The sequence below is a fragment of the Manacus vitellinus genome, unplaced genomic scaffold, assembly GCF_001715985.3.
Source record: "Manacus vitellinus isolate BGI_N305 unplaced genomic scaffold, ASM171598v3 scaffold_81_pilon, whole genome shotgun sequence".
Lineage (NCBI taxonomy): Eukaryota > Metazoa > Chordata > Aves > Passeriformes > Pipridae > Manacus > Manacus vitellinus.
The window spans coordinates 1923982-1946389 of NW_021940822.1; the positions used below are offsets into that span (position 1 = coordinate 1923982).

Here is a 22408-nt window from a genome sequence, read left to right on the forward strand (position 1 = left end):
GGGTGAGGGCAGGGCGCTGCTTGCCTTCATCCAAGATGGCGGCAAAACGCTATATTTTTTCCTTGCATTTAGAGATTTGGGTTGTTTTCTTCAGAGCCTTTCAAATAACACCCAAAGAGATCGAGACAGAGCAGGCATGCCTCTCTCGCAGGTGCCTTTTCGAGGTGCTCCAGCGAAGGGGAAGGGGCCGGGGGCGCAGGAGAACTACAATTCCCATGAGGCGGAGGGCGGCGCAGTGCGCGGTGAGCGCGACGGCGGCGTCGGGCGGAGCGCGCCTGCGTGCTGCTTCCCGCGGCGGTGGCGGGAAGTGTGTCTGAGGTAACGCGGGTCCGTGGGTCGTGAGCGCCTTGGGGCTGGGCCGGGGGGTCATGAGAGCGAGTGAAAGGAAGGCGAGCCTAGCCCACCCTGCACCCCTGGCGGGTGAACCCTGCTCGCCCTGCCCCCGGGTCTTTCACCGAGGGGGCCGCATGGCCGGGCTGCCGTGGCTAGGTGGGTATGCCCGCGTTCAGCGGGAATTCTTGTCCCGAGTGACTTGTCCGAGAGAGAAGCCCTGCACAAGAGTGGGCTATCTGGCCCTGTCGCGTTTCCGGACGTCTGGTGCCCATGTAGAAACGTTGCCGGTGGTCACCGGTGTTAGCTCAGCTCTCACAGATCGCCAGAAACGCTGACGTCGTGTTACAGCCCTGTTTCCCACTAATTCCATTCCCAGTGCTGAGCTGGGAATGAAGCTTGAACTTTTTTCGGTGTAGCTCTGTGGGCTTGTGCTTTAAACTGGGTTGCTAAATTTTCTCTCTCCATGCTTTAAACGTCCCAAAAGAGGGAGGTGTATTTTTAACCTGGATAGGTTCAATAATTTAGTTTACAAACTGCAGGGAACCAAGGAGAAGAGGTTGGGGGCAGGGACTGGGCAAGTGTGTAAGGTTCTAAAAGTGATACAACTGTCAAAGCCCTGCCTTATTAAGTTGTAGCCAGAAAAAAAGAGAAAGAGAATGTAGGGTACTGTTGCCTTTCTACATGACTTAGTAATACTTCTTCAAGAGAAAAGCCTGTGATGTTAACTTAAAGTTATACCTTCATCAGTGCATCTGTTCTCCTGGAGTTAGGGACACAGGGCAACAGATCTGTAGCTGCGTTTAGTGGGGCTCTTTCTTATCTCTGAAGTAAGCTAGTGCTTTTGTTTGCTGGACAGGTGGCTGTGGAGAGAAAACCATGGTGGTTATTTTCCGAAACCATAATTAGAGGTAGGTTTTTATAGATGTGAAATTTTTCTTAAATAATCTTTTTTATTTTCTTCTGTTAAGCCACTCATTCCTATCCGGGGAAAAATTTCCTCAGTTTTGTTAGCTCAGTTATTGTTGGAGCTGCAAAGTCAACTTGCTTGGGAAAGTTAAGTCCTGCTTTTTTTTTCCTCTTTTCTTTCCTCCAGTGTGGCTCATCATGCAACACTTGAAGTAATTCTGCCAGGCTTCAACCACAAACCCTTTCAGAGAGAAGGGAGACACTTCCCCAGAGGGAAATATCAATTAAATTCTGTTCTTCAGGGGCAAGAGTAGATCCAAACCACTCCAACTCCATTTCTTTCTTGTAAATGTAAGTTATTTGCACAGAAATGCCACTGTGATTTATTGAAAAGCACATGATTTTTTATTTAGCTGGACACAAGTGTTCCTTATTTCTTAGCAATCCTAGAACCTCTTTCTTTTTGTAAAACAGGACAGCAGCAGACAGACTCTCCTGGTGGTTCAGTTCATAGAGTGCACAAACATTTCCACAGGTATTACTCCAGTGTAATATATGCTGTTAAATCAAAATTTATACTAATCACTGAGGCACTGCATCAGTGTTGCAGTTAATTAGCTGTAGAGCTCATAATATTCCATATTTCAATAGCCCCATGGTTCAAAACACTGAGCTGGTATAAATGTATTCCTTAAAAAATGTTGAGGGGGCAGCTTACTGCAAATGAACTTTATGCTAAATCAGGTATCATCTTGCTTCCTGCAGCTGACAAAAAGCCAGAATAAACTTTTTTTTTTGTGCTCTGGCTGATGTAACAAATACACAGTCATTGGCCCAACATGTGTTCTGTTCTGATTAATGCACATACACAATGACCATTAATGCACATGTTAATGGTCTTCAAACAATAGCCCAAGAAACTACAAGCTTGGACACTATTACATTGGAAAAAGAGTATATTTTTCCTGGTTTATTTTAAATCAAAGCTTTATTTAGAGGTAAATCTCAGGAGAGGAGAGATTAATTTTTTTGCACTGCTTTTTATGATTAAAAAATACAGTGAAGCAATATTCTTACAGTATTAAAGCCTCACCTTTATATATCTCTTTGCTGCTTCTACTGTTTTTTGTTACCTCCTACAGCAAACTGACACCTGTTGAAATGTGATACCATCATTCATTATTTCTTTTTTAGCAAAGGGCACATTCTGCCAGGTAACCAATCCCATTCCAACACTGAAAAATCTATTAAAAATGTGATAGTCTCTGAGAAGAATGAGTTGCTGCAAATCCTGGTGTAGCAGGTTTGCAGAAGAGAGCTGCTTCATGATAGTGAAATGACAAAACATGGGGAGCTTCTTATATTTTTTGAATCAATTGGCAGTAATAGTGAAGACACACAAAATTCACTGACTGAAAAGCCAGGGTGAACTGAAGAACTGAGACATGTATAATGTAAAAACTACCTCTTTATGCTGTTACAAATTTTTAGCAAGCTGAGCTGTAGAAACAGTTTATGACATCATTTAAGAAATTACAGGAAACATGATATTTGGTTATGTTTCACAAAAATTTGTAAAACTTCCTCACATGTCCATAAAATGAAGCAGGGCAGGACTTCAGTTACAAAACACATAGTCCAATTTCTTACTGCTGTGTAAACTGTCTAAAGCAGGTATTTCTATTTTTTGGCAGAACTTGCATACTTTTGTGGCAGTAAAATGGTTTTAATTGTCTCGTTTGTCCTTTCATAGTGCACCTAACTATGCTTTTCTGTTGTGCAGGCAGGAGAGTAGTTTTTACAGGAATCTGAAGGTCAGAGGATGCTCAGGTGATCATATCCATTCTTGCTGTTGAATATTGAAAAATGAGAGAACAAGTGCAACTCTACCCAACCCAGTTCTGCTGGATAAGGAAAGCAGTTTTAGAATTTCTTTGATATTAAATATAATGTAATTATTAAAAAAGGGAAGTGATATATTCAAAGTATCTTAACTGGTAAGGTTTCCCTTGTGAGGTGGCTTGCTTTATGCCTAATCAGACTGTAAAAAGTCAGTAGCAGAACTAACTAGTTGGTACTTTCATTATTTTCCTCTATTATTCTCTTATGGACCTTGATGCAGTTTTAAAATCATTAACTGTTTTGATTGATATGCATTGTAATTACAGGAAGCCCTTACTAAAGACTGAGTGAGACCGTTTGACAACAGGATGGCAAATTTGCCTACAGGGCACCTGGTACTGGGTCACAAATGCTAGGGCTACAGGAGACAAAGTTCTTATTGTGTTTTCCTGGTTTGGATTTGCTTTTGAGAGGTTACTTTTGTATCAGGTTGCATGCCATCAGGTTACAGAACAGTTTTGATTTGCCTGGATCATACTAGGTCAGTGTGAAAATGTAAAGCCAGTGAAGAAAAAGAGCAGTGTATCTGCCTACTCCTGATTAAATTTGTTCAGCTGGATGGTTTTGTCCTTTACAGATGAACAACAATATTTATGGAAACCAAGTCCAAAGTCTCAACCTCTTGCTATGAGATGCTTTGATCTAATCAGCTGCAGCCAGTACAAACCCATTTTTGGAAACTGTTCTGTGTGACAGATGCGTACACCCCCACAGCAGTTGTGCATGAGCATGGGATCTGTCCATACAAAATAACTCCCCATAGTGCATTTTTGTTTTCTGTGGCATGCACAGCTCGGGCAGTGTGTGAAGTGCTGTTTAAGGAGTGTGGGGAAGGTAAAGAATAACGTGAAAGTATTGTCTGGAACAGAATGCTGATGGTAGCTGGCAGATTCTTTCTTTGCAGTGGGTGGAGGGAGCTTTCTAATGGTAAGCAGATAACTTTCAGTAGGAGAGTAGGGCCTCAGTTCTGCATATATTTAATGTTGAGTGAAATGCCACTATGCAGGTGTTATATTTTAGCCATGTGCAAAAACTTTCCTAGGACTTAGCACTGCAGTTACCATGCAGTACAGTATTGCTGGTATACTGTTCTTGCCTTTAAATTTCCTAAGTGTCTCAAAACAGAACTATATTTGAAACTCACTTTAGAAAAATACTTTTGTATTTTATTCTGAACTTTAAAAGATTTCTTTGAGTCTGAAGATATTTGAAGTACATATGGTTTCTCTTTTGGCTTTCTTAGTCTCAGGTCTCACAATTGTATGTACTGCTGCTGTCTGCTTTCTCCTACAAAAGAAAAACATGGTTTTATTCTCCATAAGGTACCTTGTCCCCACAGTCCCCTTAAGCTGGGCATTCACTATAAATGTAAAAGTTTTTAAACCTCATAGCAATAGATTTGCTTCATTCTCTTCTGTGTAGTTTTTTTTTAATTTCACTCTCCCTCTTTTGAGGGGTTGTTTGTGGCAGATCTGGTTTTTGTATTTACTTTCATGGCAGTTATGATACGGTTCCTGTCGGAATGCACTCTGCTGCAGCTTTTGCTACTTGCAACATCCTTATGTGCTTGCCCCGTTTCAGATTTTGCAGACCAGTACCTGTTCTTTTCAGGACTGTTTCCTCTTTTCATTGCTTATTGGTTCTTTCTCTTATTTATCTGAAGATGTTTTGGTGGCATGAAGTATATGAGGACACTTTGACTGTAGCAATTCTTTGTTTGGCCAAGGGCAAAAATAAGATGGTGGTAAAGTTTTATGATTCTGGAAATCAAATATGTCTTTTTCTACAGGGGGAAAATATTGTAACCTCCAGATGTTCCTGACAGAAGAAAGAAAACTCTAACCATTCACAAACACTTCTTGTCAGAATGCAATTCCTACAGATACTGTCCAGGAAACCAGGGAAACTGGAAATGCTTTTTCAAATACCATTTTGTCAAAAGCAATTCCCATATTCATGTCTGGCTACTTCTGCATGTATTTGTAGTAAAAAGAAAAAAGCAAACAGTTATGAACAAGTTGACCAAGAAAAGTACAAAAACTTGGTCTACTCTGTTACATCTTACAAAACCAGCGCCCAAACACCAGAGACAATATTTGAAGAAGACAATTTGTTATATGGGCCACCGGATAAACACAGACCTCCAGCTAAAGCTGGAACAAAGACTCCCAAGAACTGGGTTCCTTTAATAAACACCGACAAGAGAATTTCCCCTCTCAACAGTGATTCAAACCTGCCCAGGAAAATCATGTTACAAAAAATGAAAATGCCCAGTGTTACCCATATTCTTCAACAAACTCTCTCTCCACAGCAAGTCTTTTATCTAGAAAGATGGAAGCAGAAAATGATAGTGGAACTTGGAAAAGATGGTTTTGAAAAGTATACCAAAAGTAAGTCTAACCACAGTGCCATTGCAAAGTAGAAGCATTAGAATTTAACTGGCAGGTATATTCTAACAGTGGCAGTATCAGGCCCTACAGGTCAAGCATTTTGGAAATTCTTTAAGTTGTTTCCATTTCATGAGAGCATGTTGTGAGTGTACCTGTTACCAATGAGCCTAAACTCTGGTCTTTGTTCTAAAACCATTAAAATGGATTTAGAAATCTGTGGGAAATGAGTATTAGACTGTAGACTCGATCCTGTCTGCCTCTGTTTCTCTATTTGCCAATACCTATTTACAAGTAGATATTTTCCAGCTGATATTACTGAGCCTCTTTGCAGATACAAAGCTACTTTGTAACAAGATGGAAATAGGCATTTTGAAATTATATCTTGAGTGTTTAAAAACCAATATATCCTGCTATTTATGGTGAAGTTTTTCATTACCTGTTTAGTTCATCCAGTCTGCGCAGCCTCTTCCATGAAATTTCCATGCATTTAGAGGTTTTCATTTCATAAGACATACAAAGGTGATTTCCTCCAAGCTACAGGACTGAAAGGGATCTGGGAGGACCTAGGGGATAGTAAGTAGTGAGGTTGATAAGTACCCAAGTGCTCCTTACATGAATTATTATGCTTTTTGCTTTTTAAAACTAATATCCTGTGATTATGCTTTTTTAATTACTAAGCACGTCAATGGATAAGGTGGCATAACAAACCTTATATAACAGTTGAAAATTTATCTTTCTGAGATAAGCCCTTACTCCTAGAACTGTGCCCACTCGTTTCATGAGATCAGTTCCATTCAAATGAACTGATACAGCAGAATAAGCAAGTGCAGCAAAAGCAGCCAAGAATGTTTTTAATTCCTAGAAATTCACAAATGCTTTTGTATACAATAAATTAAAACTCGTATTTTGTTTCTGAGTAATTAGTGAGACTAAAAAAGTAAAGTAATATTAATATAAGAGATACTAATTTCACTGTTGACAATTTATTTTGTCTCCCTTCTCCCCACATCCTCAAGCTTTCAGCACAAAAAACAGGACTGATTTAAGAGCTTCATTGTATAATATGTAGAATATGAATCTAAAGTAGTGTCTAAAATGTGTTTTTTCCTATTTTTCTCAGATCTTTTCCTCCAAGGAGAACTCTTTCATTCAGCTTTGGAATCTATATTCCTGTCTGAAGAGATGGCAGTTAAGGAGAAGAGCGAAGATGGTGTTATTTCTGGTTACTTATCAAGTGTGGAACATGTCTTAGAAGATATCAGCGAAGTGAAAGCTCTGGAAAGTGGAGTTCATCACGGGACCCTTCAGTATCTGGGCCTGGTAGACTGCGTGGCGAAGTATCGGTGAGGTTCCTCTACCCTAAGGCACCTGTAATGTCTGTGGTGTATGGGAAGCCATGTCCCAGGCTGCAGCTGGTATGTTGTTGAATGGCTGGGGGGAAGCTTGGCAGATCTCCAGGACCAGCAAAACAGATTAACTCCCCTGGATGAACCTGATGACAGAAGTACCAGAAGTGCTGGTTTTTTCTTGTGGAGAGTTCCTTACTGGAGTAGGGTGTGAGTGGGACAGGGTTAATTGATTGTCAGCATTTGCCAGGAACTGCAGCAGATATTAGTAAGTGTTAGTTTTTGAGATCTAAACTGCCAGTGTGAAGAGAAATATTTAGACATAAGAATGAGCAACATGACATCAGGGTGAAACAGGCTGAGTGTGATAGGTCTTTATGTGCTGTCTCATCCCTCATTTCTTACTTGTGACTACTTAAGTTTAAAACATTGTCCTATCTTGTTCTCTTATGCAGAGGCCAATTGTGTGTGATTGACTGGAAAACTTCAGAGAAACCAAAGCCGTTTCTGAAGAATACTTATGACAACCCATTACAGGTTGCAGCATATATTGGAGCCATAAATCATGATGCCAACTATGACTTCCAGGTCAGTAGGCCTACTACCTCCCAAGACAAGTAGCAGCACCCACGTCATCTTCATTTGTCCCTGCCTACTGCCTTTAGAACCTGCTGTCCATCATGGAATTGTTGGTAGGATTTGTGACAAAGGAGCCCAGTCTTAGATCAGGTTAAGCTGACATACTGTGAAATAATTCTGCTACTCCTGCTAATTCTGCTGCCTTTGGCTGTCAGCAGTGTATTTTCAGTGATTTTAAGGACCTGCTCAGTGGGACCAAGGGAAGCTCAGAGTCTTAGGAGGTCAGATGAACTCACAGTGACTTGGCATGTGGGCAGTCCCCTGTGCTTTGTTCTGTGTGGTTTTTACTTGTGTCAAGAGTAGGAAGGGGCAGGAGAAGTAATAAAGCAAAAGAGCCTGCAAACAGGAAAATGGTGTGGGAGGGCCTTGCTTGCATCATGTGTTGCTGTATCGCACTAACAAATGAGGGACTAAATGATGGACTTGGTCTTTGGAAGCTGTACCGTGTTTCATCTGGGGAAAGCAGTGTGTTGTGAATCACTTAATCAGAAGACAGTGGAATAATGTTTTTAAAGACTCCAAATGCAATTCTAGCCTGCTTGGCCTGAAGGATTCAATACAAACATTGAAGAGGGAAAATATGAAGCAGAAGAGAGCAGGTTAATTCATAGGTTGTGCAAAAGACTTTCTAGAATAGTGCAGAGGTCAGTAAACACAAGCACTTAACAGAGGGAAGTGTGGGCAGTAATTCTGGAATTCTGCTATTAGCCTCCTGCCCCCCCACTAGCACTGGCTGTTTGGGATTGATTTGGGATTTTGGATTTGTCAGGTATGAAGAATGTCTGAACATACCTAAGTACCTGTTTCCATTCAGACTGATGCCGGAGACTGCATCAGTCTGGTTATGTGGCCCCAGGCAAAACCTCATCAGTCACTGGGGATTTTACCACCATCTACAAGGTTTAAATATCATTCATAGTCAAAGTTCATGTCCTCTGGTTGGAGCTTTGGTCTCTGGGTTTTTGGAGCATTTGACTGTTAGTCTCCAAGTATTTTATGGTGAATTATTGCCCTTTTTTATTCCCCATTTCTTATTTAAGAAACAAATGTATGTGTTGTTATGTTTTGTAGTTAGGTTTAGTTCTTAGAATGTTATCTGAATGTTGAATTTCTGACAGCACTCTGTTTTTGAATGTAGGTTCGCTGTGGACTCATCGTGGTTGCCTATAAGAATGGCTCCCCTGCGCATCCACACTTCATGGATCCTGATCTGTGCTCACAGTACTGGAATAAGTGGCTTTTGCGCCTTGAAGAGTACATGGACAGAAACTGAGAAGAAACGAAGAAGCAGCAAGTGGTCTGAGCACAGAGACAAAACAAGACTTTTGTTTATGTATACCACTTTTATTCTTTTTTTAATAACTTTGGCTAATTTCTTACCATCAGGGGTAAGAAATTTTTCCACCATAAAGAAAACCAAAAACCAAAAAAAATCCATGTGTGAATTTCGAATGGAGAATATGTATTTGCTTATGTTGTAGGTGACTTCAATGGTCCGTGCAGGACAAAGTCAACTTACTTAGCCTGTGTTTTCCCCCCCCCACAGTTTATACAATCTAAGGTTTATAGAAAAGTTTTTATTATCAAGTAAAACTGTTCAATGAAGTCATCCTTCTTTGGTAATTTTTGAGAAAAAAATTGTTGCAGAACTAAAACTTTGGAAAGTGTTGGTGAACTAAAGCAAAAGGACATCTGCATTGTCTGAGCTGAGGGAAATGCAAATGATAAAGAATTGATATAGTAGACTGGATTTCAGTCAGTTTAGTTCTTGCTCATGTCAAAGGTCTCTATTAACAGGCTTGTTACTATTTGTGGATTTTCTTACAACCACAACTGGAAGACCTGTGCTAAGAATTATAATGAAAGTTCTCATTAAGTCTTGTTTAATATACTACAGCAAAATGATAATTTAACAGAAGTGGCTCAGTAAGAGAGGAGCAGAATTGTAAACAATACTCTTAGAAATTTCCAGCAAGTTTTCTGAAAGGTGGGGAGTTTGGCTATTCGTAGTGGCTCCTCCTACAGGTTTCTTAACGTACAGCCTGTGCAGCCCACAGAAGAAATGGGCTCTGTACTTAGGCTTGTGAGCTCTGTGCAGGCCGAGGCTGCAACTGCCTTGAGCTCTCCTGACTTTGTGTGGGTCTGAGCCGACAATGAGCCCACCCAGGTGGAAGGATCTCCAGTGTCAAGTGAGTGTGTACGCCAGTGCACATGGGTTTTTGTATAAAAGCAGGCTTGTGGCTGTGAAGCCAGGCATTCTGAGGGATGAAGAGCTGCTGGTTGGTTTTTGGAGGGTGGTTTTTTTGTGGGTTTGTGTTTGTTGTTTTGTTTTTTTTTTCAGATAAGTTTCTGAATAAATATTTTGAAACAGAAGTTAATTTTTAAGCTTATAAAATCAAGTCTGTAAGACATAGAATAAGCCTTGATGATGTCAGGCAGTATTGCTTTGTGTGTTATACACCTGGAAAGCTTTTTCCCTCATTCTCATTGTTTTATCCAAATTGTATGTATGAGTTTTCACAATACCACTGCAGATTACAAATAAAAATATGACCAACCCATAAGCTTCAAAAAAATCAGCCAGAATGATACCTAAAAAAAAAATGGACAGGCTTGCTGCTGAAGAAACTTAAATAGCTATAGTGATCTGGTGCTCCTCCATACTACTGATCCAGGGAAATGTGTCAATGAAACTTATAGTGGTACTTACTTATTCAAACCTGGTCTAGTGATGTTATGATTACTCTGTGCTTAATTAGATTTCTATCTAAAAAGTCAAACCATGGGGATGGAAAAACTGGGTTCAGAGATGACTAACCAGGAAGACACAGCACAAGCTCTCAGAAGTTCTACCTGTTTTACAAGTGTCTTCCCAGATCACAGAATTTTAGCAAGTGGATGGTTCAGTGTCACCGAACACTGCCAGTTTTCTGTGAAAGATAGCTCCATAGATACAAAGAGGGTGGGTTTAAGCAAGAGATAAGATCCCTGGGCAGTAGCAGGAGGTGATAAAATGGGCTGAAATCCCTGTGTTGATTGAGATTTGATAGATCAGGCTAGTAGGGAACAGTTGGGCAATGTTTGGGTGGGATTGCTTTCTCTGTCAGTGTGTCATACAGCCGTTAGATGTCTCTGAACCATGTAAATGTTCAAACTCATCCTGCCCCCTAACAAATAAGGACAAGTCTGGAGCCTGGGCAGTGTGGGCACCTGTTGGCTTCGTCTGTGTTTGTTTGTTTAACAAAAGCCTTGTCTGTGGAAGGCTGCCAGCAGTGTTGGTTTGTAAACCTATCAAGTCTTGGCTGAGTCTATACCCTCAGAGACCCAGGAGAAGGCAGGCAGTCTTCAAAGACAGCAGTGGTCGAAGTCACTCGTGTCAGGCACTTCTGAAAGCGTGGCTGCCTCAGGCATCCCTGGGTAAGCTCTGGAGCATTTCTGTAGTGGCACAGGCTAGCACTGGTTTGTCCCGTAACAGAACTGGCAGGTGGCCATTGCAAGTGTCACGCAAACCCAAACCCACTTTGTGATCAGTTTAAACTGACTTGCCAGACTGTTAAATTGATGTGCACAGGGCATTATCCTCTGCAGAAAAACTTGCCAGGCAATCAGGGCAGTTACTTCAGCTACAACATGCAGCTTTTCAGAGCTTTGCTCTCCATCCAGAGAGGGTTTTTTTACTTTTTTAACTTCTCCCTTTCTCTGTTACTGTGAGTGCTTTCTGTGGCCACCTCAGTGTGCCTGTGGTTCTTTCCACAGGGATTTGCCCTGGCAGTGATACAGGAGGGAGACCAAAACCAGTATGTGCTACAGGAGGGGTTAAAAAACAACCCATGCACATACGTACACACACAAAATGTGTCTCTAGTTGCAAAGGGAGAGTTTCAGCCCTGGCTCCACTGCACCAGTGTAAGGACTGAGGTTTCAGCAGAGCTGAGCACACAAATCCTGTGCAGTTAGGTGAACACTAGTCTCTTTGCTCAGAGGGACTGTCCTAAACAGTCCTGCCCTGGAGCAGAACTCAGCAGTTTCATGACTGAGGCCTCACTGAGCAGGTTATGGAGGAGTCCCACCAGCACAACTGGCTGAACTAGCTGTTAATGCTTTCCTTAGCCCAGCAGTTTTGTGACTATTTGCCATCAAGCAAGCTTTGTTCAGAGCGAGCAACCTTCTCTTTATACTGTTCAGTTGTAATGGCATGATATCCAAAGAACTGGGGATCAGTGCATAAGCTTTTTGCAAAGTCAGGATCTTCTACTTTACCTCAGATGCTTTTTTTCCCAGCAACTTCTCATTTATTATCCTGTGAACTTTCCTGCTACATAGAATGACAAGTTTGTTCTTAACACAGTAGCATCACTTTATTATCCTTGCTTTCAAGGTCCCAGGCACCAACAGTTGTGCTGAATAAAGTATTAATATCATTAGGAATGCTTTAAAACCCTTAGAATCTTTTCCCCACAAAAACCCAAGCAGATGCCTTAGAAAACTGAAGCAAATGGAAAAGCTTTTTAAAATTCTTGCAAAATTGCTCAGAATCTCTCATTTTAGCAGTAATGACTATGAAAGTACTGGCTATGCTGGACTCTGTATTTTACGTGGCTTAATTTCAGCTGTTGTTTCAACATATATAGAATACAGCATATCCTCCCCAAATGTACAGCTTTATTTTTTTTTTTAAATCTCTAAATTCACACTCAATAGTCCCCACAGGCTACCCTAACTGTCCTGGGTCAATAGGAGCTGGAGTGGGACTACAGAAATCCAAAAGCACAGAGAGGTAGTACCAGTCCCTCATCATCATCATATCCTTCCCTGGTAGCATCAGTCTCACTAGGACCCTTCTAAACTGACAGTGGATACAGATGACCAGCCAGATTCATGCCTGCAGTTTTGCAGTGATCTCGTGAAGCAGAGACAGGCTAAGTCCCCCTTTTCACTGCATTGCACTGCTCTGTTGTATTAGTGAAGAAGCATTTGATTATAAAACAAAAAAAATCCCCAAACATCCCTCCCCCCCCCACAAAATAGAGACAAAACTGCATTTCATCATGACAGAAAATACTTATCTTCAAGTTTTCTTTGGGTTTCTAGGTCGATATTGATGTATGTTAAAAGGATGTGGTAATAATCCTCAAAGCAAGACAAGACCAGGAACATCAGAGTTAAGGTTCCACTTGCATCTAAACATAATAGTAAGTTCATGGCTTAAAATACCTAAATCAAAACCAAAAGTCTGCCCTGGAATAATGTAATTTGCCAGCAGAGAAAGTTTGGGAGGAAAAGTTCTGCATCCTTTCAGAAGAGTTTCAACTCACCTTGGATCACCCTTCCATAAATTGTTAGCTACTGCACAGGGGGCAGAGTTAAGGTTATTTGCACATTTTAACTTATTTACCAATACAATGTACTCCTGTTCTTAAGACACTTTAATTAAATTTGCATAGAACAATGTACTAGTAGCTGTTCTTACCTGGCACTTTTCACTCAAACCTCTCAAAAGTAATTGGTACAGGAGGTAACAGAAATTAACTTTACAAAATACACTGGGGAAAGGTGAACTTAGTGGCAGCTGATGTGTGGTAGAGCTGAAACGGAAGACAGATTGCCCAAATGTCAGTTCAGTAAATACTCCATCTGAGAGGTGACAGACAGCCTCTTCCAAGCTTTCCATTTTTATTGACCAGATAAAAAAAGTTTGATGTTTCCATCATAAATGGGAATATTTCTTTCCAGTTGAGGTTCTACTAGCAACAAGAGAGTCCCATTAACTAAAGCATCCCTTTAATTGCAGGTACTTTTTTCAGAATTGTTTTTAAAAAAATAATATATATATATATCTCATCCTACATGTAAACTTCATTCCTGTAGACCACTGTAATCCACTGCATTACTCATCTTTGTCATCATCCTTGGAGTTCCTCTGCAGGACAGGGCTCAGTTTGTTTTGCAAAACTGCTGCAAGTTTTTTTGAGGTTTTTTTCAGGAAAGCACTTCCAGGATGAACGTTACTAACGTGCAGGTATAGGTCCTCTTGCGTGGGGCCTGTGTAGCCGCAGTCTTCGCACACGTAAAGTTTATCTCGCCTCTGTTTGTAGGCATATTGCTGCTGCACACCGTGAATCTTCTTGAGGTGGGACTCCAGGGAACAGCGCTGGGTGAAGGCTTTGTTGCAAACCTCACATTTGTAAGGACGAATTCCTGCAACAGTAAAAGATTGTTCTGATTTACGTTTCTTAAAACTGGCTTAGGAGCAAGGCTCTGGCAGCTACTGAGCACATATGTAGCAGCGGGGAGCTACTAGCCCAAGGAACTACCTATCTAAATAAAACATCCTACTTTCAGGCTAAGATTTTCAGAAATGGGTTGACATATTTAGGTATAGAAAACCTAGAAATGTTTTGAAAAGGTGTAGGCAGATGCTGATGATAACAGGGTCCCAACTGTGCTTTGGTCCTAAGGACGCCATTACAGCTCTTGCAAAACTTACTCTTAGACCTCTTGACTTTTTGAAGTCCTGTGATTAGGTAAAAATTTCAGCTAACCTGTCATTTTGGGTTTTATAATGAATGAAAACTTCTATCTTGGTAAGATTTTGATTTTTCTCTTTTAGTGAGCAAAACTTACTGAGGCTTCAGTGAATGGCAGCCTACTGTGAATGCCCAGCTATTGCAGTGCTTCAAAGGAGTGAGAGCACTTTTGTACAATAAGTACAATGACTGAGACTACAAGCTCAAATTCTAGAAGAGAAACTCAGTAAGTTGAAAGAAGGGTTGGACTCAATCATCCTAGTGGGTCCCTTCCAACTCAGCATGTTCTGCAAAATAAATCTGTGAAATAAATCTGTGTGTGTCCAGAGGAGGCAGAAGGAGCTGGCTTGTGATTTGAATGCCTGGGCAATTTCGTTCAGTACAAACAACCAACATTACAGAAATACTGAGCAGTAAAGGACATCCATTTTACCACCAATCAACACTGATTTAACAACAACCCTCCAGTACTTAAATAGCTGAGGATTAAGCAATACTTGAGAGAACCTAAACCAGCTGGAATTTTACTTAGTAGACTTAGTAGACTCAGTAAGTTTTCAAGCAAAGACCAGCCTTAAAACTGATATAAGGAGTTACCTAACCTCCTTTTTTCCCCATGGAAGGTGATACATGACGATCTGGAAGATCAGACCTATGGTGAGCCAGGCAGAAATGGGCAAAGCACGTGTGTCCATTCAGACAGATGTAACTTTGTGATTGCACTGTGTTACCGCTCAGTTGCTGATGCTTCTACCAAAAATCCAAGCTAAACAGAAGTTCCAGTAAGCAGCATCTCAACTGCATTTTTGCAAGTCTTGTAAAAAGAGGTCATCCCAGTGCACCGGATTTAACTATCAACACTGAAGTTTCCTAATGCCTACTGCTGTAAGACTGCTTCAGTTACATTAAACTGCAATTGGAGAGAAAGCCCAAACCTTCATTAGGATTCACACACAAAAATGTATTTTTTACAAACGGTAGTCTGGGTGCAGTTTTATGCTCCTCTGAAGGCAATTAGGTTTAAACTGCAGGCACCATCCTTGGTGCCTGCTCCAGTGCTCCACAGGCATGCATACAAGCACAAAAAAGATAGTGCCAGGATGGCACAGCCCATCGGGACTGTGGGAACCTCTTCATCAATTAGGAATCATTTTAAAATTTTCTTTTACCATGTATCTTAGATGCTTTTTAATGTTTAAGTCTGCTCATACCTTGAAGCTAGACTGGGATGCCTTTACTCTCTCTGACACTACTGTTGCACAGTCTCATTTCAAATGCTACATTACAGTTTCCACTGAAAACACCCACACCCAGTAAAGCACATGTAGATGATCACCTGTAGCTACACAATAAAGCCCAAACTACCACTTCCAGTCCATTTGCCTTCTTTTTAATATTCAAATATAGCCCAGCTTTCCTGAACAACAACCAATTTTGATATGAAGAAGGTCACTGCTTTCAGAGATGCCATATCTCAGCCTGGAAAAGATACACATCAATACAGTATTGGTACCACTGCTGCAGCCAGCCCTCACCCCTGCCATCACCCAAGGCACCAGGCAAATACGGTGTATGTGTGCATTCATCCTAGTTTTAAGATGGAGAGGAGAAATAGTGACAGCAGATTTCTTCTAGTAAATTTGGGGACAATCTAACTAAAAGATTCACATTTCCAGGGTTTTCACTCCTGTCCAGTAAAAGGATCCTTCTCCCCTTCCAGTGTTTCACAAAATTGGTTCTAATCCTGCAAAGAGATTTTTACTTTACCTACCACAGCTTCTGAACAGAGACTGTCTTGGATTAAGTTTCTTAGCCTCAAAGGATGAGGATACAGATCAAAAAATCACTTCTTTTAGAAGCACTGACTCCCCACTTCAGCCATATCCCAGTGGTAGTTCCCTGCTCACACCCAGCAGCTTTACTTTCCAAATGAAAGCTTTGCAAACAAACCAAAACAGCCCAAAACATTGGCTTCTAGCCAACGCCTTCCCATTGAAATGGGCATAATTTTTATGAGTTCTATTGTTCTACTGCTAAGAAACAGCTCCTACCTACTAACTATACTTGTGCCACCTCTAGCAGTTTAGACACCTGGTTAATGGTGTCTAAGCCAAAGAAAGGGCACTGCAGAGCAAGCCCACATAGTCTCCAGCTCCCATTGGGTAACCACATATCTGGAAAGATGGAATGTGCCTGTGAGATGTGGTGGATGCACCTTCTGGGTGCCCAGCAGTGCAAAGTCTAAGCCTGCTGAGCACAGCCAACCTGACCTGCCAGAAAGCAGCACCCTTGGTGAGGATGGGGGTTGACATTTATTTAAGCCATTGCTTCCACCAAGAAAAAGGAAGCAAATCAAAATGGCAGCCTTCTCCCTGCCCCAGGCTGGGATAAGCACTCCTGTAGCAGTGAGCTGGATTTGAGGCAACAGATCCGGTTCAAAGAAACACAACCACCACTATTTGGGATGGACTCGGGAGCTCAATCCACAGCAGAGTGGCCACAGAAAGCATATCCCTCCAGCCTGAGAGAGCAATACAAGAGCAAGAGCAGGAACCACTGTCAGGTGATTTTCAACCAACTGCTCCTGATTTTTAATGCATGCTGTGACCCCACATGACAAGTGAATAAAAACGGTTTAGGCCAGTGGTCAAAGTGATCTGGACAGCATGACGTGCAGAAGGAAACAGCTCCAAAAGGGAGTTGGAGGAGCTGGTAGCCCAAATCAGGAAGGGATGCAGCATATAGGGTTAGCAGAAGTCAGGTGTGTTGCCTAGTTTCCCTAAAGAAGCTGCAGGCACAGCATGACCAACACTCTGGTTTCTCCAGACAGTGCCAAAAGCAAGCCACAACCCCATCCTGTGGAATAGCCAGCGGGGAAAGTTCTCAACAGCAAAAAAAAAAAATAACCAGGAAACTGCTGCTCACTGCCTCTAGAGGGCAAAGCACTTTCATCCACCTCTTGCCTCTGCTTGTCTTTGTGCACTGGTCTCACAATAACGTGTGGTGATTTGCTATCCCGGGCGTGTTATCCCAGGCAGGTTATCCTCAGTGGGTTATCCCACTCTTGCTGACCCAGGCATTGCAGCATGTGGCTGTGTCTGCATTGAGTCTGGATGTCAGGCGTACACCCGCACTACTTCACATAGATTTCACTAGCTGTTCTCAGATTTCATCATTCCCAGGATTTTTCTCTGTCCACACTCATGTCTTCCCCTTTCCTCCACTGCAACTCCACTATTTTTTGCAAACGTTGTCAACCTGGGCTTTGTATCATGGTCTTGATAGCTTACCCTCACCCTCTCCTTGTCCTTATTCCATCTCACCCCTTCTCCCACCTCCTACTCCTCAGAGCCTCCCGTGAGTCCCCAGGGAACGCATTCTCACCAGTATGGGTCCGGACATGTCTTTTCAGATCAAAGGTGTCATTGAAGCCTTTTCCACAGAAGGTGCACAAGTGTCTCTTCACTTGGCTGTGGCACTTGATGTGACGGTTGAGCATTCGCTGCAAGCGAAAGCCTTTGCCACACAGCTCGCAGCTATGCAGTGCAGCATCGTTACAGGTGCCAGTGGTAAACTGAGGAATGGAAGATGACTGGGTGAGTGGGCATCGAGATGAACAACAGAAGACCAGCAGAAGAAAAAAACCAAAATAAGGAGGGATGGCTTGTTGTGGCATTAAAAAAAATCTTGGGATATATTAAAAATGAAAAGTGAAAGTATTCAGGAGATTCCTGCTGGACGAAACATTCACATTTTCCTTGCAATCAAGTGGGGTATTTGCAATCAATGTGCAGTGGGACTGATGCAACGCTCACCAGCTCAGAATCAGTGATTAAAACAAAGCCTGTGTAGTGGATACCTTCCAGAGGCAACAACCTTTGTCCAGTCACATCCATAAGCACAAGGGCTTAGGCTACAAGCATCTTTCTGTGGGGCCGCCTGTATGTTTGCTCCTGCACTCAGCTAATATCCCGGATGGAGATGGGAAGTCCTCCAAGGTATGAGAAAGTTGTATCATGCAATGCCTTTGCTAATCATGCTTCCAGCTGCTATGGGTCCCAGCAGTGATAAAAAGAGTGGGTTGGAGAGATAAACCTAAGGCACCTTGTGCTAACTCAATAGAGACTGAAACAATGGCACTAATTTCCTTCCGTTGGTCTCCCTGGCTCGTTAATTAACAGCAGAGTGACATTAAGGGGTAATCTCATTCCCGCTCCTAGCACCAAAAGTATTGTGCCAACACCATGACCTAACTTGACGAAGGCAGACATTGATGATTCAGCTCTGGGGAAGATCGTTCCTCAGAGGGAAAGCTCAATTTCTGGAAGTTGCAAATACTTCGCTGCTAGTTTACCCATTCATGAGAGAACATAGAGACATGCTCACTGATAGACACTCAGGATGTGAGAAAGCCAGCAGAGCAGGCAGCACCATGCACACACATCCATCAGCCCTCATGGTGCTTTTGAGGAGTTTCTGTGAAACTCTGAGAAAAACCCAACTCTGCTGAAATGGGTTGAATGCTGTGACAGTTACTCGTAGCCCAGGTTAAATTATACAGAGTAGGTTAAAATCAAACAGCAGCAGGGCAAGCTCTTCACAAAGACAGGAATACATTTGGTTGTTTTTTTTTCCTGAAGAGCCAATTATTTTTCCTAGTCCTCCTCCTTTGCTTACTACTGAAGCAGTGCTACTTGAAATTGTAAAAAACGGCAGCTGTGAAACCATGAGGTGTGAAACTAGAGGAGGAGCCATCTGGGAAGAATCTGTTGGGCAACAGGGGTATAACTCCTCCTCAAGCAGCTGCATATAACCAGGGTGAAAACATAATGTTAATCATGAGAATATGATGATTGAAAGTCTGTCATCTCACAGAGACAATGGGAATTTTTACAGCTCTGTCCAGCGAAGCAATAGCCAGGGTTTAAGGAGGCGTTAACTACCAGCGGTGAACACATCTCCTTCCTAGGCTGGGTTGGCCTGTCTCCACTTCTGCTGAGGGGACCCTGGATGTTCAGTGCTGTTTGGGAGGTCAGTGTTAAGTTCTCAGTACCATGGGGACCTGAGGCACCATGAGTAATTTGCCTTCTCAGCCTTGGGAGGGAAATCACGGCTCTGTTCTCCTGGTTCTGTCCAAGGGACACCCAGAGATCCTGCCCTTGCAGCAGAGCGGCTCTTCAACAAAGTCAGTGGATAGATAATTGCTTCATTTCACCCTAGGCCACCAGTCGACCTCAGGGTGGAAACAGCCTTTCACAGCTTCAGAGGAGAACCTTTAACTAGCTGCTATCTTGATAAGTTAAGAGGGTAGGGGAGCAGTGTGAAGCTTCACCCCAGCCCCCCTTGGTGAAGGCTTGACTACAACCTAGAAGGCAGTCTTTAAGGAGGCCCCATGTTAAGGAATGAGATCCACCCACGCACCATGGGGCATGACTCCTAGCTGCCAGGGCTGGTCCTTCCTGGCTGGGTTCAGAGCTCCTGCGGGACCCGAGCCAAGCAGGTCAGGGGCAGCATGTCCCAGGCAAGGATAAGAGAAGGCAAAGGGCACTGGAAGATTACAGTATATCACTTATGAAGCTTGCCCTGCAGCTGCCATCTTATGGCCAGCATGTTCACGGACCTCTTGCTGTCATCTCTTGCAGAGACAGCCCAAGGGACTGCTGGCACCTGGTGTCCCCGATCAGCAGAAGCCTTGACCTTGAACTGTGGTCACCCCATCACGGGTGGTAAGATGGTTGGGTTGCAGGAGGTTACCTTGATTTTCGACCTGACCACGGGGCGCTTGACGGCCAGGTCCAGCAGCATCCCTCCGGCCATGCCCAGGTCGCCGCAGGTAGGCTGGGGCGTCGGGGGGTCGCTGGGCTCAGCATCCCGGGTCCCGCTGCTCCCGCTGCTCTCCAGGCTGCAGCTGTCCTCATAGCCCAGCATCACGCAGCCGATCCCCCCTGCAGCGAGGTGAGGACGCGATAAAGAGGGGGGACCACGGAGCCAGGGGCAGGGGAGGGGACGCAGAAGGCGGGAGCCGCCGGGCCCCGGTGTTTAACCTGCGGGCGGGCCCGCGAGCGGCGGGGGAGGATCCGAGGCTCACGCTGCAATCGGAAACTCAAACACGAACGGTCCCAAAGTTCAAACAAGCCAGCTCCGCCGCCTTCCCGTTATACCCCGGACAAGGGCAGGAGGAGGAGGCCTAGAGTACATCACCCCCGCCGCCCTGGGTCCGTCCTTGTCCTCCCCCCGCCACCTTTCTCATGCAAACGAAGTTTCCCACCTTCCCAGGCACACACACATTCCCCCCGCCCCGCCATCCCCGGGGTTGGAGACGGTGCCAGTCATAGGGGAGGCATCTCCCGGCGGGGGCAGCCCCCCTGCCGATGGGAGGGGAGTTTTCCCCCAAGTGTTGGCCACTTCCCCCCCTCCCGCGTTTAGTACAGTTTCTCTCCAAGCCACCGCCCGCCCGCACGCCCGCTCCTTCGTGGCTCCCTCGTCCCAGCAAAGCCCTCTCCCCAACTCTAACCGTCCGCAGCCCGCGGGGGCTGGCGAGGACCCCGCTCCCTCCGTTCCTCCCGGCAGCGACGGGTGCGGGCAGGCAGCCCGCCGGCGCCGTACCTGGGATGTAGGTGTCGGCTCTCTCCTCGTCGGGCAGCCCATCCCAGCTGCGCACTGCCGGCTGCGGGCTCCGGCGCTTCACCAAGAAGGCTCTGGGCATAGTGAGGGCAAGGGGGCACGGCCGGCACGGAGCGAAGCGGCGGCGTTCACCTTGCGCCGGCCCGCAGCCCGGCAGGGCGCAGGGAGCTGCGCTGCCGTCGAGGGAGCGGGACCCACGCACCGGCAGGAGCCGCCGAGGCACGGGGAGGCGGAAGGGAGGAGAGGAGAGGGGAGAGGTGGGCGGGGGGGGAGGAAAGTTTCATAAGTGAATTAGAAAAAATGCCACCAGGAAAACTTGGGAAGGGAGCATGCGTGCCTGCAAACATAACCGATGTTCACAAGTCTGCTTACTGGTCCGACGGTGGAGCAAGCGTTGAGCTTTGTTCCAGCCCTTCCTAAGGCATGAATGTTTGCAAAAGAATTTAACGTCTGAAAATTAAAAAAAAAAAAAACAAAAAAAACCAAACACACGAGGAGGGGAGCCCCGCCGCTGCCGCTTGCTTGCCACCCTGCCGGCGGGGACCCCATGGAGTCGGACCCACTGCCAACCCCCCGCACTGGGATGCCGCGGGAAGCCTAGAGTGCTCACCACTATCGTGTGCGGGTCCCGCCGTCCACGGGGGGCTGCGCTGAGAGCCCCCGGGACAGCCCGTCGAGGGGAAGACTCCCGAGGGCGCCGGGGAAGAGGCCCTCGGGGCAGCAGCCGGAAGAGAAAGTTGTTACTATTTTTCTTAATGACAAGCCCTTCTTCTGTTAAAAAAAAGTTTTATTCTTTTTCAGTCATTGATTTAAAATTAAAAATGTCTCCCCCCCCCTTGTTTTTTTATTTGCCTCTTGTCCTCTACCCCTCTTCCCGAAGTGGAAATGAAATAAAGACAAGAGGCTGGGGGTTGGGGAAGGAAGCAAAAGAAGCAGAAGAAAACCCACAAAACTGCACTGAAAAGTCTGCAAGCGTAGCAAATCCTATGCCTGGTGTGGCCTTGGGTATTTAACAGGAGTACCTTCTCCTGCCTAATATTCAATCTGCTTTTTAATTAAATGCAGTGGAAACACACTTGGTGCCTTCCTCCCCAAGCACATCTTTGCAGCAAAGCCAGCACAGGGATGGAGCAGTTGAGGCTGGTGGGACTGAGCACCAAGAGCTGTTTCCCCAGCTTGGTTTCCCTTCAAACTTGGTCGCTCTTCTTTAAGGTTTCGGCTCTCCTCCCTAAGGGCAAAGCACAGGCCAGGGGGAATTGATGGGAGTTTCACCATTTGTTTCCTCCAGACAAAAGTTTAACTTCAGGGGCTGGACCTGGAGCCTCTGGAAAGGACACACCTTCAAATGTCGAAGCCAAGTGAAAGACTTCAGCTTGACTCAGGTCCTCATTACTCTTTTGGGCTCCAGGGGCAAAGAGGTGTGAGCTCTTGTGTGGGTCTGAGACATGGGGGTGTGGGACTGGCTGGACCGCCAGAGCTGGAGAAGCCCTAGCTCCAGCCCCGAGTGCCGCATCAGCTGACACATTGTCAGAGATCTCCTCCAACAATTGGTATTTCCAGCCAGGAAATCTCAGCCATGAGCCACATCAGCCCTACCCACTGTTTTGATAAGGTCTAATTGAGCAACACACAGGCACAGACATCTTTATCCCAGCAGAGGAGTTACCCCACCGCTCAGCACTTTGTCCTCTAGAAAGGCTTTTAAGCCCTGACCGCTGACCCACGAGATAGGCCCTGGGAG

General features: G+C 44.4%; 2 protein-coding genes across 2 annotated transcripts; one reads left to right on the forward strand and one right to left on the reverse strand.

The window, feature by feature from the left end:
- The first annotated feature begins 256 nt into the window (after positions 1-256).
- On the forward strand, positions 257-10085 carry MGME1 (mitochondrial genome maintenance exonuclease 1). The gene is made up of 8 exons (XM_008922724.2): positions 257-318; positions 1190-1241; positions 1427-1590; positions 3023-3069; positions 4931-5531; positions 6652-6874; positions 7333-7465; positions 8655-10085. The coding sequence occupies exons 5-8, from the start codon at positions 5009-5011 to the stop codon at positions 8787-8789; spliced, it is 1014 nt and encodes a 337-aa protein (XP_008920972.1). The 5' UTR covers positions 257-318; positions 1190-1241; positions 1427-1590; positions 3023-3069; positions 4931-5008; the 3' UTR covers positions 8790-10085.
- A 3136-nt stretch (positions 10086-13221) lies between these two features.
- Positions 13222-20752, reverse strand: OVOL2 (ovo like zinc finger 2). Its single transcript, XM_018085445.2, has 4 exons — positions 20650-20752; positions 19798-19988; positions 17428-17617; positions 13222-13714 (listed from the first exon to the last, which is right to left on the reverse strand). Exons 1-4 carry the CDS (start codon positions 20747-20749, stop codon positions 13404-13406), a joined length of 792 nt encoding a protein of 263 aa, XP_017940934.1. The 5' UTR covers positions 20750-20752; the 3' UTR covers positions 13222-13403.
- Positions 20753-22408: the final 1656 nt, after the last annotated feature.